The sequence below is a fragment of the Panulirus ornatus genome, chromosome 62 (assembly GCF_036320965.1).
Source record: "Panulirus ornatus isolate Po-2019 chromosome 62, ASM3632096v1, whole genome shotgun sequence".
NCBI classification, from domain to species: domain Eukaryota; kingdom Metazoa; phylum Arthropoda; class Malacostraca; order Decapoda; family Palinuridae; genus Panulirus; species Panulirus ornatus.
The window spans coordinates 5,920,397-5,938,406 of record NC_092285.1 but is presented as its reverse complement, the minus strand read 5'-3'; the positions used below and the strand labels follow the sequence as shown (position 1 = coordinate 5,938,406).

Sequence of the window (18,010 nt, the reverse complement as noted above, 5' to 3'; positions counted from 1 at the left end):
TGTAGTGTAGTAAAACAGCTTCGTCAACGTTAGCCAGACAATGTCCAAGTGTTACAGTCATCACTGAGTGCAAGTGAATGCCTGCAACCCATAAAGCCTGGAATACTAGAATTAGCAAAGATGTTTACCGATAACGAAGAAATTCTCACACGCATGAGTTCCAAAGTGGAGGAAGCTTCATCATGCATTGTGGACACAGAACACTGGCGCCCTATCACTCTCGGCTGATTGAGCCTCGTCCAGGGATGCAACAGGAGAAAATCCCTTCAGTAATCTCTCCGAGTTGGCTTTCACTATGTTGACATTGTCTCTCACAAACGCTGATGTAGAGCGATATCTTTATTCCTATGAACATTGTGAAGTCAAAGCTTCGAAATCGCCTATCAAAAGCCTAAATGCAATACTAATTATCAAGTATAAACTAGGAAGAAATGGAAACTGCTGTTATCATTATAAACTACCTAAGGAAGTACTGGAAAACATTGGTCCATATGAGCCCTCACATCTGCAACCAGAACCCTCACACAGACCACCTCAACTCCAGGAGATTGCGAATTGGAAATTAGCAGAACTGGAATAATAGTGAGTGTTGTAATGTTAAAATAGTCAGTCGTGCCTGTTATTAAAATCTGGCTGGTCAAAGAGCAGAAATAATTCGAAAAGCATCTTTTCACTGTCGTTTTAGTTAAGTTTAGCGCATTTCGGGAGTGAATCTAGCGCCATCTGAAATGTTGAGTTGGCAACTCTGAGTCATTTGGTTGCCAGTGTCTGTTTTTCTTTTGGGCTAAATGTTGATTGGTCTAAACTACATAACAATGCTAAAACTGCATATTAACAATAGAATAAACTGCACAGCTAGGCTAAACTGCATATTGACCTTAGGATAAACTGCACAACTAGGCTTAACTGTATATTTACATAGGTTAAATGCAGACTACGTTAAATTCATTACTAGGCTAATTGCATACTAACATTGTCTAAATCATAGCACTAGGTTAAAGTGCCTGTCAGTCATAGGCTAAATTGCAGAACTTGGCTAAAGTACATATTGACCATAGGATAAGTTGCAGAACTAGGATCAACTGCATATTAATCTAGGTTGAACTGCATAGCTAGACTAAACTTTATATTAAACATCTGCTAAACTGCAAATTAGTATAGGTTAAACTGCATATTAAACATAGCCTAAACTGCATAAGAACCACACACTAGCCTAATCTGCGTTTTAACCAATGTGAGAAGAACGTTATGAACGGTAGAGTATTCATTTTTACAGAAGTGCATCAGCAATACATACAGCATACACAGATACTCAGTGATATCACTTTGATAAAATGGCTTTTTGGTGTGTGTGTATTTCAAGCCCCGTAAAAGTTATGAAATTTCTATTAATAACGCAATCAATGGAATTTTTCAAACACTTTGATATATATCAGTAAGATAGGAATACTCCTCCCTAGATTAGGTTAGATTGAAGTTATGCTAAGCTCAAATCGCTCACCGTTAAAATCTTTGTGGGGTTGAAACTGTTAAATTATCTAAGAATGATAGAAATTTCTAAAATAGAGGACATTACGTAATCTCTTTAAAACAATATGTATTCAACATTTCTAAGTCACACACACACGCACACACACACACACAAGATGGGCCTCCATGGTGTAGTTGATTCAGCATGGGCCATCATGCAGGTGGACTAGCAAGGGTTCGAATCCTTGGCATGGAAGTCGGCCTACACCCAACCCAGGTGTTTACTCTTCCTACGAGGCTGGTCAATAAACTGGGGTATGAGCTTACATTCCACAGGGGTACAGATATGATACATATGTACGATTCTCTCCCCTTAATACACAAATAGTAATCACAATCAGTAATCATACTCACTAGCTAAGAAGGGAAAAGATGAGATTGAATGGATGATTGGCCTTCTATGGAGAAGACATCCTCAAACTTCGTAAAAAAGAAAAAAGAAAAACGATGGAAGACAACCCAGTCAGTCAATACTGAGGTGAAGTGATACATCGACCCACTTCTCAGTGATCGTAAAGTATTTGTGATGTTGGGGGAGGGGGATTTCACTCATATACACTGAAGGAATTGAGATTCTTGTGGTTATTCTTTTATTTTAGTCTTTTTTGCGCTTTATTTTGTGTTTTTCCTCATTTTGACATCAGTTACCTATGTGATATGATACTTTAAACCGTATTTCATCTTCCACAAGGCTTTCACCACCTCTTCTCTCTAAACCATACCATTCTCCCTGAACCCTCTCAATTTGCACACCCAACCAAAACACCCTATATCTGCCACTCTGTCATCAAACACATTCAACAAACCTTCAAAATACTCACTCCATCTCCTTCTCATTTCATCACTACCTGTTATTACTTCCCTCCTTGCCCCCTAACCGATGTTCCCATTGTTCTCTTGTCTTACGCATGTTATTTACCTCCTTCCAAAACATCTAGCAGTCTACCTCCCATAGTCTTAATTCCTTCCATATAAGCTTCTCTATCAACCCTCTCATGTGCCTTCTCCAGAGCCATAAATGCCACATACAAATCCATGTGTATTTCTAATTTCTCTCACACATTCTGATGCTCTGTACATGCCTTCATGTGCCTTTCAATCAATACTCTCCAATACAACTTACCAGATATACGCAGCAAACCTATACTTCTATAATTGGAATATTCACCTTTATCTCTCTTGCCTTTATACACTGACATTATAAATGCATTCTGCCAATCCTCAGGCACCTCACCATGATTCAAACATACATTGAAAATTCTTACAACTCAATTAATCCCCTTTTCTAAATGAATCTATTTGCAATACCATCCTCTCCAGATGCCTAGTCACATTTCATCTCATGCATGGCTTTTACTACCTCTCTTCTCTTCACCAAACCACTCACTCTATGACTCTGTCACTTCGCATAACATATCTACCAAAACACCCTACATCTGCCACTCTATCATCAAACACTCCTTCAAAATACTCGCTCCATCTCCTCCTCACTTCATCTTACTTGTTATTACCTTCCCATTTGCCCCCTTCACCGATGTTCCCATTTGTTCTCTTGTCTTTTGCACATCAATTACCTCCTCCCAAAGCATCTTATTCACCCTAAAGTTTATTGATACACGTTTATCCCATCTTTCATTTGCCCTTTTTTTCAACCTCTGCCACTTTCTCATACATTTCCCAATCATTTGCACTCCTTCCCCGTAAGTACTGCCCAAACGTCCTCTCTTTTCACTATCACTAGCAACTATATTTCTTCATTCCACCACTCTACCCTTTCTAATCTGCCCACCTCTCACCTTTCGCATGCCACATGCATCTCTTACACATGTCAGCACTGCTTCCCTAAAAACCTCCCATTCCTAACACACTCCCCTTACTTCATTTACTGTTGCCTTTTACCTTTCTCCTCTCAATCTCTCATGGTATTTCTTCGCACAAATCTCTTTTCCAAGCTCATTAACTCTCACCACTCTTTTCTACCCGACATTGTTTCCTCTTTTTTGAAAACCTCTACAAATCTTCACCTTCGCCTCCACAAGATGGTGATCAGACATCCCACCAGCTGCCCCTCTCAGCACATTAATATACAAAAGTCTTTCTTTTACATGCCTAGGAATTAATATGTAATTAATATGGAATTAATATGTAATCCATCTCTCCTATTCTCCTCTGTAAATCCCTCTTTTGAAACTAGGTATTCGCAATCACTAGTTCTTTTTCACCACACACCTCCACAACATATTACATACACATACATTCCATAAGTCTATGATTAGGTGCAGAAAAACTGCCAAAACCATCATAACTTGTCTTAATAACTAAGTGTGAAACATTTGTAGTTTAGGAAGGACATTAACCAGAGTGGTCAGTCCTAACCTAACCCGAGTGGTCAGTCCTAACCTAACCCGAGTGGTCAGTCCTAACCTAACCCGAGTGGTCAGTCCTAACCTAACCCGAGTGGCCAGTCCTAACCTAACCCGAGTGGTCAGTCCTAACCTAACCCGAGTGGTCAGTCCTATGTAGTGGAGGGGTAGTTGCTACAGGCAGCAGGTGGTGGTGGTGGGTGGAGTTAACATGGCTTCATGTTCCTCCACCCTTCCTGCTGCTCACGACGATGTTGATGTTACAACCTGAATTCTTTGTTGTGCTGTTCTTAAAGGAAGGTTGTATAACCTCCTCCCTCCCCATGGTCACTAGCAGTTCATTGACTATTCCAGGCAAATCCAACGACTCATTCGGTGTTTACGTTTCCATCCATGATCAGCCAACAGAGTCTAGAATGCGTGTGGAATAATAGACTTTGGTACCCTTCTATGTAAGCACAGACTGATACCAAATGCACAGAAAGGCTTAAAGGAAGTTTTACTCTCTAAGGAGAATCAAATGAGAGGGAGAATCACACGTTGGAGTTGTTATCCTTGGATTAAATGGCTTCAGCATCACAAAGATTTCAATCCTTAGCAGTACACGTCAGGGGTTACAATGCCTCTGTGACAGTGTGTTTAACATTATGTGATGTACTTTTTTTTTTAACTCTTTCAAATATTGCAACCATTTTGCCGCCTCCACAGCACAAAACTCTAGAAAATCACTGTTTCTTGAGGGTTTAAAGGCCTTGGTAACTGAGAGAAGATAAACATTCGCTCCATCAACAAGTGTACGTGGCTTTTGTTAAGATAAGAATTAGACGTACATGATTGGTTCTGATGGTTAATAACGAGAGACCAATCATCATTGTTAAATGTGCTGAGTGCCTTTAACTGTCACCCATGTAGAGGAAAGATGTATACCTTTAACTGTCACCCATGTAGAGGAAAGTTGTATACCTTTAACTGTCACCCATGTACAGGAAAGTTGTATACCTTTAACTGTCACCCATGTAGAGGAAAGTTGTATACCTTTAACTGTCACCCATGTAGAGGAAAGTTGTATACCTTTAACTGTCATCCATGTTGAGGAAAGATGTATACCTTTAACTGTCACCCATGTAGAGGAAAGTTGTATACCTTTAACTGTCACCCATGTAGAGGAAAGATGTATACCTTTAACTGTCACCCATGTACAGGAAAGTTGTATACCTTTAACTGTCACCCATGTTGAGGAAAGATGTATACCTTTAACTGTCACCCATGTTGAGGAAAGATGTATACCTTTAACAGTCAGCCATGTAGAGGAAAGTTGTGTTCCTTTAACTGTAACCCATGTAGAGGAAAGTTGTACAGCATTCACATCAATCAATAAGTTCCTAACCCTTTCCCATATACTCAACGGTATACTGAGTGATGACTGTGATATGTCTAGTCTGCTTTCCAATATAAGATATATAGAGTGGCTTCTAAGTATATCAACTTTTATATGAAGATATGTTTGAAACATATATTTAACGTATATATATCTTAATAGACATAGGACTATAATTGCCTTAATCTGTTGACATGTCAAATAATTTTGAAAGATCACTCACTCACAACAACAGATCTAAACTTGGAAAATTTAGATTTAGGGGAGGAGAGAATTGTTTTGATTCTAACTTATAAAGAAATTGTATAAATCAGTTGGTTATACGTAAGAATGATAATAGATAGATGTAAAGAGAAGCTGACTTTCAGTGGGGTTACAAAGGCCTTTGGAACCCCCTCCCATCTTTATGTTATGTCTTATAAAAGCATTTTATAACATAATAACCAATTACAGACTGACAACTTAATTCATAAATCATCAGTAGGAGTCAAAACAATGGAAGGTTTATGACCATAGCATTTGTTAATGACCAGGAGAGACAACACCATATATACAGACTTGCACCAAAGGCAGATCAAAGTATAAACTTGAACTAAAAGCATCACTTTAAAAGCTTATTTTGATGATAAAGTGTAACAGAAACTATGTGATGTAGAACTTGCTATTTTTTTATTAACAGACTTTCACACATTTCTCGCATTAATATGAAGTATTACATTGTTTGTCTTAATAATAATAATAATAATAATAATAATAATAATAATAATAATAATAATAACAACAATAATAATAATACTAATAATAATAATAATAATAATAATACATGAGTCCAGCAGCCAACTGTCAAACATCCCAGACTAACCTTGATTTCGTGACATTATTCATATTTACTTTATAATAAGCAAATGATATTATGTAAATCATTTAACACCAAACAATGAAATCATTCCAGATGTAGTGTCCGTCTCTCTTAAAAAGGACTCTTCATAAATGTACATTTCAACTGATTTTACATAAAACTTGCAAGATACAGTAAAGTGCTCGCCTCAAGGATTCATAGTCTAATCCACTATCGGTTCGGTACGTCGCTGCTTCACTGTTTGATAACTCAAAGAACGCTTCAGTTTGGTTGATGTCATCATAGAAGTGAGAGTTTTATCCTCAGAACAGATTAACTTCAAGGTTCTTAGAACTCTTCCTTAACTGTTTTATGGATGATGTTAACATACATCATCCATAAAACCCTTCATGGATGAGAGATGAATCTGTCCAGTTTTGGACAATGGTTTGTTTTGCAGACGATGTAGTCAACACTATTACCCATTCCTACTACTGACTTTCTGTTTTTCTCCCCCGGTCCAACCTGACATATATATTGACAACTGAGACGCTAAATGGTCCTAAGATGTGTGTAGGAAGGATGTCATGTTGTTTAATCACGGCAGAGTATATGGAGAAATGACCAGCATTTTACAGAAGGCCTTAACCATCGAGGACATGTGTAGATAGATATCTTCCTAACTATGTGACCTTTCAAGTGGTGCATTAGATAAGGAGCGAGTCTTCTGCCAGTGTGAACATTCATGTGGTTTCTCTCCCTTATGAAGAGTCATGTGCCTCACAAAAGTACTGCTTTGGAAAAAGGTCATCTGGCAACGTAATATGGTTTCTCTCCAGTGTGAAAGATCATGCACTGCACGAGAGTATTATTGTTAGCATACATGTGGTTTCTCGCCTGTATGATTAGTAATGTGATACATTAAATTACTCCTCTCAGAAAAGTTTTTTTTTCTGCCACTGTAACTATCTAAATGTATGAACTGTCATCTGGTTTGCCCACTTGCTCCTTCCTGAGAACTATCTTGTGGCTCCTCTCGTGTATGAGCGAGTCAATGATCCTGCTAAGAAAAGATCTTTCAGCAATGTGAAATTCTATAAAGCTCCGTTCCGATGTGAATATTCATGTGTTGTATTAAAAGTAGTCTTCTGAGAGAAGGCTTTTGACACCGTGAGTCTCTTTACGGTATAAATGTGCTACGCCAAAGTAAGTCCTGAGTGAGAAGGTCTTTTTTCTAAGCACTACAGAGATTCATGTAGCCTCTCTCTCTCTCCTGTATGAGCAGTGTATGCCCCACTGAAAAAATAACCTTCTTGCATAAGGTCTTTTGGCAATGTGAACTTTCGTATGGTTTTCTCCAGTACGAAAAGTGGCGTGTCTCCCTAAACTTCTACCGCCCGAGGAGGGGTTTGCTCAAAGTTAACATTGTGTACCGTCTCCCCTGTATGATCAATGACATAATGTACCATATAACCCGTCAGAGAAGAGGGCATTTGGCATTGTGAACATCAATGTTGTTTCACTCCCAGTATGGACAGTCATGTTTCACACTTAAGTACCGTTTCTGACAGAGGGTCTTTTGGCACTGCGGACACCAATGTGCCTTCTTCTCTTCGGTATGAAGAATCGTGCACTTTATTACAGTACTTCTTTGCAAAAGGGCCTCTCGACACTGAGAACACTTATGTGGCTTCTTTATGGATATTCATGTGCGCCTTTAAATTACCCTTCCTGGAGAAGGTCTTCTGGCATTCTGAACATTCAAATGGCTTCTTTCCAGTATGAAGAGTCATGTGATCCACTAAGTTGCCCTTCCTGGAGAAGGTTCGTTGGCAGTGTGAACACTGAAATGGCTTCTCTCCAGTATGAACAGTCATGTGCTGCATTAATGTAGTCCTTCGTGAGAAAGTCTTTTGACAATTTGAACATTCATGTGGCTTCTCTCCTGTATGAACAGTCATGTGCCGCACTAAACTACTCCTTTCTAAGAAGGTCTTCAAACATTGTGAACATTCGTGGGGCTTCTCTCCCATATGAGCAGCCATGTGTTGCACTAAACTACGCTTCCAGGAAAAGGTCTTTGGGCACTGGGAACATCCATATGGCTTCTCACCAGTATGAACATTCATGTGCTGCACCAAAGTACTTTTATGCGAGAAGGTCTTTAGGCAGCGCAAACATTCATGTGGCCTTTCTCCTGTGTGAATTGTCATATGCTGCACTAAAGTACTTTTATGGGAGAAAGCCTTTTGGCACTGTGAACATTCATATGGCTTCTCTCCTGTATGAACAGTCATGTGCTGCACTAAAGTACTCTTTTTTGAGAAGGCCTTCTGGCAATGTGAACATTCAAATGGTTTCTCTCCTGTATGAACAATCCTGTGCCGAACTAAAGCACTCTTCGTTGAGAAAGTCTTTTGGCATTGTAAACATTCATGTGGCTTCTCTCCTGTATGACTAGCCATGTGCTGCATTAAATAATATCTCTTGAAAAATGTTTTTTGGCAATGAGGACATTTATATGGTTTCTCTTTTGTATGAACAGCCATGTGCTCCGCTAAATTATGCTTCTGGGTGAAAGTCTTTTGGCACTGTGAACATTCATGTGGCTTCTCTCCAGAATAAAGTGTCATGTGCTGCACCAAAGTACTCCTTTGTGAGAAGGATTTTAGGCAATGTGAACATTCATGTGGCTTCTCCCCCGTATGAACAGTCATATGCTGCACTAAAGTATCTTTCCGAGAAAAGATCTTTTTGCACAGTGAACATTCATGTGTCTTCTCTCTAGCATGAATAGTCACCTGCTGCACTAAGTTACTCCCATTCAAAAAAGTCTTTTGGGATAGTGAACATCCATTTGCCTTTTTTCCTGTATGACTAGACATGTGTCGCATTAAATTACTCTTCTTGGAGAAGGCCTTTTGACATTGTGTACATTCATAAGGTTTTTCTCCAGTGTGAACAATCATATGCTGCACTAAAGCACTTTTATGTGAGAAGGTCTTTAGGCACTGTGCACATTCATATGGCTTCTCTCCTGTGTGAATAGTCATGTGCCGCACTAATGTACTTCTTTGCGAGAAGCTCTTTTGGCACTGTGAACATTCATACGGCTTCTCTCCAGTATGAACACTCATGTGCTGCACCAAATAACTCTTTTGTGAGAAAGCCTTGAGGCAATGTGAACATTCAAATGGCTTATTTCCAGTATGAGCAGCCATGTGCTGCACTAAACTGCGCTTCCAGGAAAAGGTCTTTTGGCATTGTGAACATTCATATGGCTTTTCCATGATGCAATCTTCGTAACATAACATTACTGCAGGTCAAAGCTGCAGGTCGTGACAACCTCTGAAGTCCTGTGGATGAACTCTAGTGGTGAAGCGTTGTTACTTTCAGCCAACCGACTCAAACTCACTCTGGAGTCATCTCTCGGGAGATGAAATGCACATAAAAAGATATGGTGGAGAGTATAGCACCAGCCACAAGCCAACCAGCCTATCCCAGGTCACCCACAGCTGAGTGAGTGAGAGGAATCGTACACAATGCCTGTTTGGTGACTACTGAAGCATCCGTCTCGACACAGGATACCCAGGTAACGTAGGTCAGCTGTAGAATCAAACTGTTCTCAATCTTTGTCTCGTACTAAACTACCCTTAGTTATCCAGGATCAACTGCAGTAAATGAAGAGATCAAAACCTGTGAGTAGTGTAGCAGATTCGACTCAACCAAGCAGCTCCTCTGTTGTGTCTGTCGCCTCCCCCTTCTATCTATATGGTGAAACACCACAGTCTCCATCTCGAGAACAAACATCTGGACTTGTAAGTTCCCATATCTTACATTCCTCCTAATTTACTTCCAGTAAGTTTTTCATACAGTCAGAACATAACTTTAAAAACGTATAATCAAAACGTATAATCTCCAAAATGTGTTTTAGTACCATGAATTTATTGAACATAAGACCAATTCGATTCTACTAAATCTACCAACAATCCTAACCAAAAATTAAAGATTTTTCTCGTTATTTTCATTGTTTGTGTCTTGAACATACCATCTTTATGTGACGTCACGTTACTGGCGTTACCAATACTGCTCCTTTTGTCTTCTGTTATACTCCAAGTGTCACTAATGCCCTCCAGCTGCTTGTAATGCTGCTGCTGTTCTTAGTACTGAATTATGTTTTTAGATTCTATTTCTTTTCTTTGACTTCGACTGTATGCTTGCTGTATGCTTTTGTGAGGCTCTACACACTACTACAGTCGCGACATTTCATTTTTGTGGCAGCCTGATGATCAGAAATGGTTGGATGCACACACCACGTCCTTCATTAAAAACCAGGAACTGCCAGAAGTTAAGAGATAAAGAATTTATAATGGTTATACTGCGAGTCATACATATAAAACGTAAGGTATTGAGGAATAAATATAGATACAGATGTTTGTATACAGTGCTGAAGATATATCAAGTGAAAGTCATAAATAACTAATATACAGTCTTCAGGTCTTTAACATATAATTATCAACATCATTATGGGAATAAAGTCATTAACATCGTATACTGTTAATACATAAAGTGAAGATCTTTAATGGCAAGTACTGACTACAAAGATGGATCAAATCTCTTACATCAAATACAAACACTATTCAGAGACATACACGTCCTCAGGTTTACGTGTTAATCTTTTACAGTAAATAAACTAAATTATTGAGGTCACTGAAGGGCTTTCAGAGAGAGAGAGAGAGAGAGAGAGAGAGAGAGAGAGAGAGAGAGAGAGAGAGAGAGAGGATGGAACCATGAAAGCTGAAGTGAGTCACAGGGTGGGGGAGGGGGCAAAGGTTCTGGGAGCAATGAAGAATGTGTGGAAGGAGAGACCGTTATCTCGAAGAGCAAAAATAGGTATGCTTGAAGGAATAGTAGTTCCAACAATGTTGTATGGTTGCGAGGCATTGGCTATAGATAGGGTTGTACGGAGGAGAGTGGATGTGTTAGAAATGAAATGTTTGAGGACAATATGTGGTTTGAGGTGGGTAAAAGAGATGTGTGAAAATTAGAAAAAAAAAAGTGGCTGAGACATCAAAAGAGGGTGTTAAAATGATTTGAACATATGGAGAGAAAGAGTGAGGAAATATTGACCAAGAGGATATATATATATATATATATATATATATATATATATATATATATATATATATATATATATATATATATATATATATTATAAAATATCTAATGTGAAATATTTCACATTTGTGAGATGTAACCTTTTAAAACAGCCACTACCGTCATACAGTAAACTTAACTATCATATATCAACATGTCTCCGTCCCTTAAATGAAGTAGGAATATGATATCAAAGGGGGAGATGTCTACCATGAGATATGCATCAGCTTAATTCAGTACTACTTATGTACTCTGAACACTGTCATTTGTTACTGGGATCCATTTAGATGCACTAGTCTTATGAAATATAGGGATTAACCATTCTTTAGAGACTTTTTAAATTACCACGAATTTCGTAGTTAATTTTTCGATTATACACTAGCACTGCAAACTAAGATCATTCAATGTATAAAGCAAGATGGAGCAAACCTGAACATTTACCTTCATCTCCTCATTTGAATTCGTCCAGTCGCCTGACATGAACATATACAAAAAGTAAATGTTTTTGTTTATGTGAGAGAACCCGCTACCTGCCATCAAGCTATGTTTACATCGGTCAGCTGGACTTCTCATCCGAAACCTCTTTCTTGACTCTGGCATTGGTCTCCTTCCAGTAGCATTACTTTGTCTCGAAACCTTTACTTCTATCCATCGTGTTAGTTTGTGCCACAACCTTCACTTGACTTTGGCTTTGGAAACCTACCTGTTGTATTGATTTGTCTCGAAACCTTCACTTGACACTGGCTTTTGACTTTTTCCGGTCGTGTTGATTTGTACCACAGCCTTCTCTTGACTCTGGCTTTGGACTCCTGTATCGTATTGATTTGTCCCGAGTCCTTCACATGACTCTAGCTTTGGACTCCTACCTATCAACATTGGTTTGTCCAAAAACATTCACTTGACTTTGGCTTTGAACGCCTGCCTGTTGTATTGCCTTTTGCCGAAAACTTCAGTCTTGAACATTCTTGATGTAATGAACATTCTCTACTATCGTCTTTATTAACTATGTCCTCAGTCATTCTGTTCCATTCTTTCACTCGCCACTTTTAATCCACGAAAGTATTTCTTTTAGCAATTTTCTTGCTGATCTGTTCACTGTCAATGTCGTTGATCTATTTCTAAGAACATAAGTGCTGTGACCAGGCCATCTCTCATTTTGTCTCCTTGACTATTGTCCTAATACTGGTCTCTACTTGAAAATAATCATATTGAGGACGTCTTTCGTTTTGTCTCATCTTCATTACCGTAAACTTGCTGTATCAACCATACTTCAGACCAATTTTAGAGTTTGTTTAGGTCCCTTTGTAAACTGATGCAATCCCTTCACTTTTCCCTCATAAACTTTGCATCATCTACAAACATTTACGGAAACTATACGTTTAGGCAAGTCCTATACATAAATACAAGAAGAGCAATGGTCTCAAAGCCGTACCCTGTGGCCCTCCGCTGGTCACCTCAATCCATTCGGTAAAGACTTAACATGTGTCTTATATTCCCTCCTGCTGACATAATCTTCTATCCATCGAAAGAACTTCATTCTCGTCCCTGCCAAGTCATCCAGCATCTCAATCATCCTCCCATCCGGCAGTGGCAAAGATCATCAAGCAGTCCAGATACAGTCAGTCCAATTGGCATTTCCATTTCGTCCGGGACTGAGCTCACTCTCTTGTAGATTTCTAAGAGGTTAGTTTACAAATGACTTCCTTTCCCTAGAACCATACCTTTTCTCACTTAGATCATTACTCCTGCGTAAAAAAAAAAAAAAAAGACATCGTTTGTCTTTTCCATTCCCCTTTGGCATTTGGTCTCACTCCAGTAACTTCTTGAAAAATGATACAAGCGGTGGAAATTCCTCCTTCCTGTCTTACTTTCCAAAAGAAAGAAGAGAGTAAAGTAACGTGAGGATTCGTCCCTCTAAGACTCTGTCATCTGTTATTGACGCAACCTGGCTCACGCCGGATATATATATATATATATATATATATATATATATATATATATATATATGTATATATATATATATATATATATATATATATATATATATATATATATATATATATATATTTTCTTTTTTTTTTCATACGATTCGCCATTTCCCGCATTTGCGAGGTAGCGTTAAGAACAGAGGACTGGGCCTTAGAGGGAAAATCCTCACCTGGCCCCCTTCTCTGTTCCTTCTTTTGGGAAAAAAAAAAAAAAAAACGAGAGGGGAGGATTTCCAGCCACCCGCTCCCTCCCCTTTTAGTCGCCTTCTACGACACGCAGGGAATACGTGGGAAGTATTCTTTCTCCCCTATCCCCAGGGATAATATATATATATATATATATATATATATATATATATATATATATATATATATATATATATATATATATATATATATATATATATAATTTTTTTTCTTTCATACTATTCGCCATTTCCAGCGTCAGCGAGGTAGCGTTAAGAACAAAGGACTGGGCCTTTGAGGGAATATCCTCACCTGGCCCTCTTCTCTGTTCCCTCTTTTGGAAAATTGAAAAAAAAACGAGAGGGGAGGATTTCCAGCCCCCCGCTCCCTCCCCTTTTAGTCGCCTTCTGCGACACGCAGGGTATACGTGGGAAGCATTCTTTCTCCCCTGTCCCCAGGGAAAACATATATATATATATACATACATATATATATATATCTTTTTTTTCCTGGTAAATTATATGGGAGGGTATTGATTGAGAGGGTGAAGGCATGTACAGAGCATCAGATTGGGGAAGAGCAGTGTGGTTTCAGAAGTGGTAGAGTGCTTTGAAGAATGTATGTGAGAAATACTTAGAAAAGCAAATGGATTTGTATGTAGCATTTATGGATCTGGAGAAGGCATATGATAGAGTTGATAGAGATGCTCTGTGGAAGGTATTAAGAATATATGGTGTGGGAGGCAAGTTGTTAGAAGCAGTGAAAAGTTTTTATCGAGGATGTAAGGCATGTGCACGTGTAGGAAGAGAGGAAAGTGATTGGTTCTCAGTGAATGTAGGTTTGCGGCAGGGGTGTGTGATGTCTCCATGGTTGTTTAATTTGTTTATGGATGGGGTTGTTAGGGAGGTGAATGCAAGAGTTTTGGAAAGAGGGGCAAGTATGAAGTCTGTTGGGGATGAGAGAGCTTGGGAAGTGAGTCAGTTGTTGTTCGCTGATGATACAGCGCTTGTGGCTGATTCATGTGAGAAATTGCAGAAGCTGGTGACTGAGTATGGTAAAGTGTGTGAAAGAAGAAAGTTAAGAGTAAATGTGAATAAGAGCAAGGTAATTAGGTACAGTAGGGTTGAGGGTCAAGTCAATTGGGAGGTAAGTTTGAATGGAGAAAAACTGGAGGAAGTAAAGTGTTTTAGATATCTGGGAGTGGATCTGGCAGCGGATGGAACCATGGAAGCGGAAGTGAATCATAGGGTGGGGAAGGGGGCGAAAATCCTGGGAGCCTTGAAGAATGTGTGGAAGTCGAGAACATTATCTCGGAAAGCAAAAATGGGTATGTTTGAAGGAATAGTGGTTCCAACAATGTTGTATGGTTGCGAGGCGTGGGCTATGGATAGAGTTGTGCGCAGGAGGATGGATGTGCTGGAAATGAGATGTTTGAGGACAATGTGTGGTGTGAGGTGGTTTGATCGAGTAAGTAACGTAAGGGTAAGAGAGATGTGCGGAAATAAAAAGAGCATGGTTGAGAGAGCAGAAGAGGGTGTTTTGAAATGGTTTGGGCACATGGAGAGAATGAGTGAGGAAAGATTGACCAAGAGGATATATGTGTCGGAGGTGGAGGGAACGAGAAGTGGGAGACCAAATTGGAGGTGGAAAGATGGAGTGAAAAAGATTTTGTGTGATCGGGGCCTGAACATGCAGGAGGGTGAAAGGAGGGCAAGGAATAGAGTGAATTGGATCGATGTGGTATACCGGGGTTGACGTGCTGTCAGTGGATTGAATCAGGGCATGTGAAGCGTCTGGGGTAAACCATGGAAAGTTGTGTAGGTATGTATATTTGCGTGTGTGGACGTATGTATATACATGTGTATGGGGGCGGGTTGGGCCATTTCTTTCGTCTGTTTCCTTGCGCTACCTCGCAAACGCGGGAGACAGCGACAAAGCAAAAAAAAAAAGAAAAAAAAATCAAATTGAAAAGAGCATATTTACTACATTCAAACCTTCGCCTTCACAGAGGCAACATCAGGAATCTACAAAATAGAAATAACCATCATAAACCTTAGATATGATATGGAAAACACAAACAAAATACAAAAACGCGGGAAAAACACAGCACATAGTACATAAGAGAAACACTATAAGCGAAACAATGAACAAAATCAAGAGGCGTGTGTAAGTAACAATCAAAATACAACATGTGCAAACAGAAATATAGAAAAACTTACGGTTAAGGAAAAATATAGAAGAGGAATATTACACGAAGTATGAATATAGAAAAGCCATCACAAAATACACTAAGTCGAACGAGACCATTAGTGTCCAGGTGTTGGAGCTGAGGTTAAGATGGGTAAGTCTGATCCTTTCTCTCACCTTCGTAACGTACGTCATTTGTTCCTGCAAAACAAGCATGGCGGATTCAGTAGCTTGTGGTGGGTCAGTGATGTGTCCCTTTCGTCTACGTCCTATTGACGGGCCATCTAAGAGCCGTATGGTGGTGGTCATGCTCGTCTGGATGTGGATGACAGGTGCTTTCTCTCTAATGTGAATGGCTTCTAATATCTGTTGTCACCTCCGATCACTGCAATTGGTAATGATTTTAGTGTTATTCACTATAATCTCCCTCATTAGTCTCGTTCCATGTTTTTGTTCATGATGTTTGATTCCACCTTCTTGTAAGTGGAGCGGGAGGCGGTGGCTCAGGTTGCAGGTTGTAGGTCCAATATGGTTTATGTGGCGAGGTTGACAGTCCCCAACATCACGTCGGTACTCATATACCACATCAGTACGACTCAAACTTCCACAGCGACCTGCCATATTGTTGTTCATTACGAGCGAACATGTTTTCGGATTGTTGTAATATATTATCAAACTGATGGTTGGGTCAGAGGAATTTATAGAGAGAGTCCAAGATTATTTCCTAACACAGCATAGTTCCGAGGGGGACCAGGGATAATAACATTCTACATATGTTGCTGACAAATGTAAACGACTTTACAGATGAAGTTGAGGTGGGAGGACAGTTAGATGATAATGACCAAGAAGAATAAGATTTCAATATAATGAAAGAGGTGAATAAAAGGGAAGGAGGAATGAAAATGTCTGTTCCCGACATTCGTACGGCCAACTTTGTGGGGCTACGTCGATCCCTTGCTTGTGTTGATCGGACCAAGCTGTGGGGGTGGTGTGGGGGTGAGGTCAGACGGACCAAGCTGTGGGGGTGAGGTCAGATGGACCAAGCTGTGGGGGTGAGGTCAGATGGACCAAGCTGTGGGGGTGGTGTGGGGGTGAGGTCAGACGGACCAAGCTGTGGGGCTGAGGTCAGATGGACCAAACTGTGGGGGTGGTGTGGGGGGTGAGGTCAGACGGACCAAGCTGTGGGGGTGAGGTCAGGCGTTCCAAGCTGTGGGGGTGGTGTGGGGGGTGAGGTCAGACGGACCAAGCTGTGGGGGTGGTGTGGGGGTGAGGTCAGATGGACCAAGCTGTGGGGGTGAGGTCAGATGGACCAAGCTGTGGGGGTGGTGTGGGGGTGAGGTCAGGCGTTCCAAGCTGTGGGGGTGGTGTGGGGGGTGAGGTCAGACGGACCAAGCTGTGGGGGTGGTGTGGGGGGTGAGGTCAGATGGACCAAGCTGTGGGGGTGGTGTGGGGGTGAAGTCAGACGGACCAAGCTGTGGGGGTGGTGTGGGGGGTGAGGTCAGATGGACCAAGCTGTGGGGGTGGTGTGGGGGTGAGGTCAGACGGACCAAGCTGTGGGGGTGAGGTCAGATGGACCAAGCTGTGGGGGTGGTGTGGGGGGTGAGGTCAGACGGACCAAGCTGTGGGGGTGGTGTGGGGGTGAGGTCAGACGGACCAAGCTGTGGGGGTGAGGTCAGATGGACCAAGCTGTGGGGGTGGTGTGGGGGGTGAGGTCAGACGGACCAAGCTGTGGGGGTGAGGTCAGGCGTTCCAAGCTGTGGGGGTGGTGTGGGGGTGAGGTCAGACGGACCAAGCTGTGGGGGTGGTGTGGGGGTGAGGTCAGACGGACCAAGCTGTGGGGGTGAGGTCAGACGGACCAAGCTGTGGGGGTGGTGTGGGGGGTGAGGTCAGATGGACCAAGCTGTGGGGGTGGTGTGGGGGTGAGGTCAGACGGACCAAGCTGTGGGGGTGGTGTGGGGGTGAGGTCAGATGGACCAAGCTGTGGGGGTGGTGTGGGGGTGAGGTCAGATGGACCAAGCTGTGGGGGTGGTGTGGGGGTGAGGTCAGATGGACCAAGCTGTGGGGGTGGTGTGGAGGTGAGGTCAGACGGACCAAGCTGTGGGGGTGGTGTGGGGGTGAGGTCAGACGGACCAAGCTGTGGGGGTGGTGTGGGGGTGAGGTCAGATGGACCAAGCTGTGGGGGTGGTGTGGGGGGTGAGGTCAGACGGACCAAGCTGTGGGGGTGGTGTGGGGGTGAGGTCAGACGGACCAAGCTGTGGGGGTGAGGTCAGATGGACCAAGCTGTGGGGGTGGTGTGGGGGTGAGGTCAGTCAGGTGGCTCAGATCCTCTTCACGTCAGTTAGGGTCAGGTCAAGTGTGGGTGGGTGAGGCAGGGCAAACCATT

The 18,010-nt window shown here is 41.3% G+C and overlaps 1 protein-coding gene across 1 annotated transcript; it reads right to left on the bottom strand.

The window, feature by feature from the left end:
- Positions 1-5,925: 5,925 nt before the first annotated feature.
- Positions 5,926-11,824, bottom strand: LOC139745772 (uncharacterized). The gene is made up of 2 exons (XM_071656315.1): positions 11,708-11,824; positions 5,926-10,447 (listed from the first exon to the last, which is right to left on the bottom strand). The coding sequence occupies exon 2, from the start codon at positions 9,421-9,423 to the stop codon at positions 7,792-7,794; it is 1,632 nt and encodes a 543-aa protein (XP_071512416.1). The 5' UTR covers positions 9,424-10,447; positions 11,708-11,824; the 3' UTR covers positions 5,926-7,791.
- Between the last annotated feature and the right edge of the window lie 6,186 nt (positions 11,825-18,010).

Bases quoted from the DNA above. Each gene is read 5' to 3' on its own strand.
- LOC139745772 (XM_071656315.1), bottom strand. From the start codon at position 9,423: ATGTTATGTTACGAAGATTGCATCATGGAAAAGCCATATGAATGTTCA.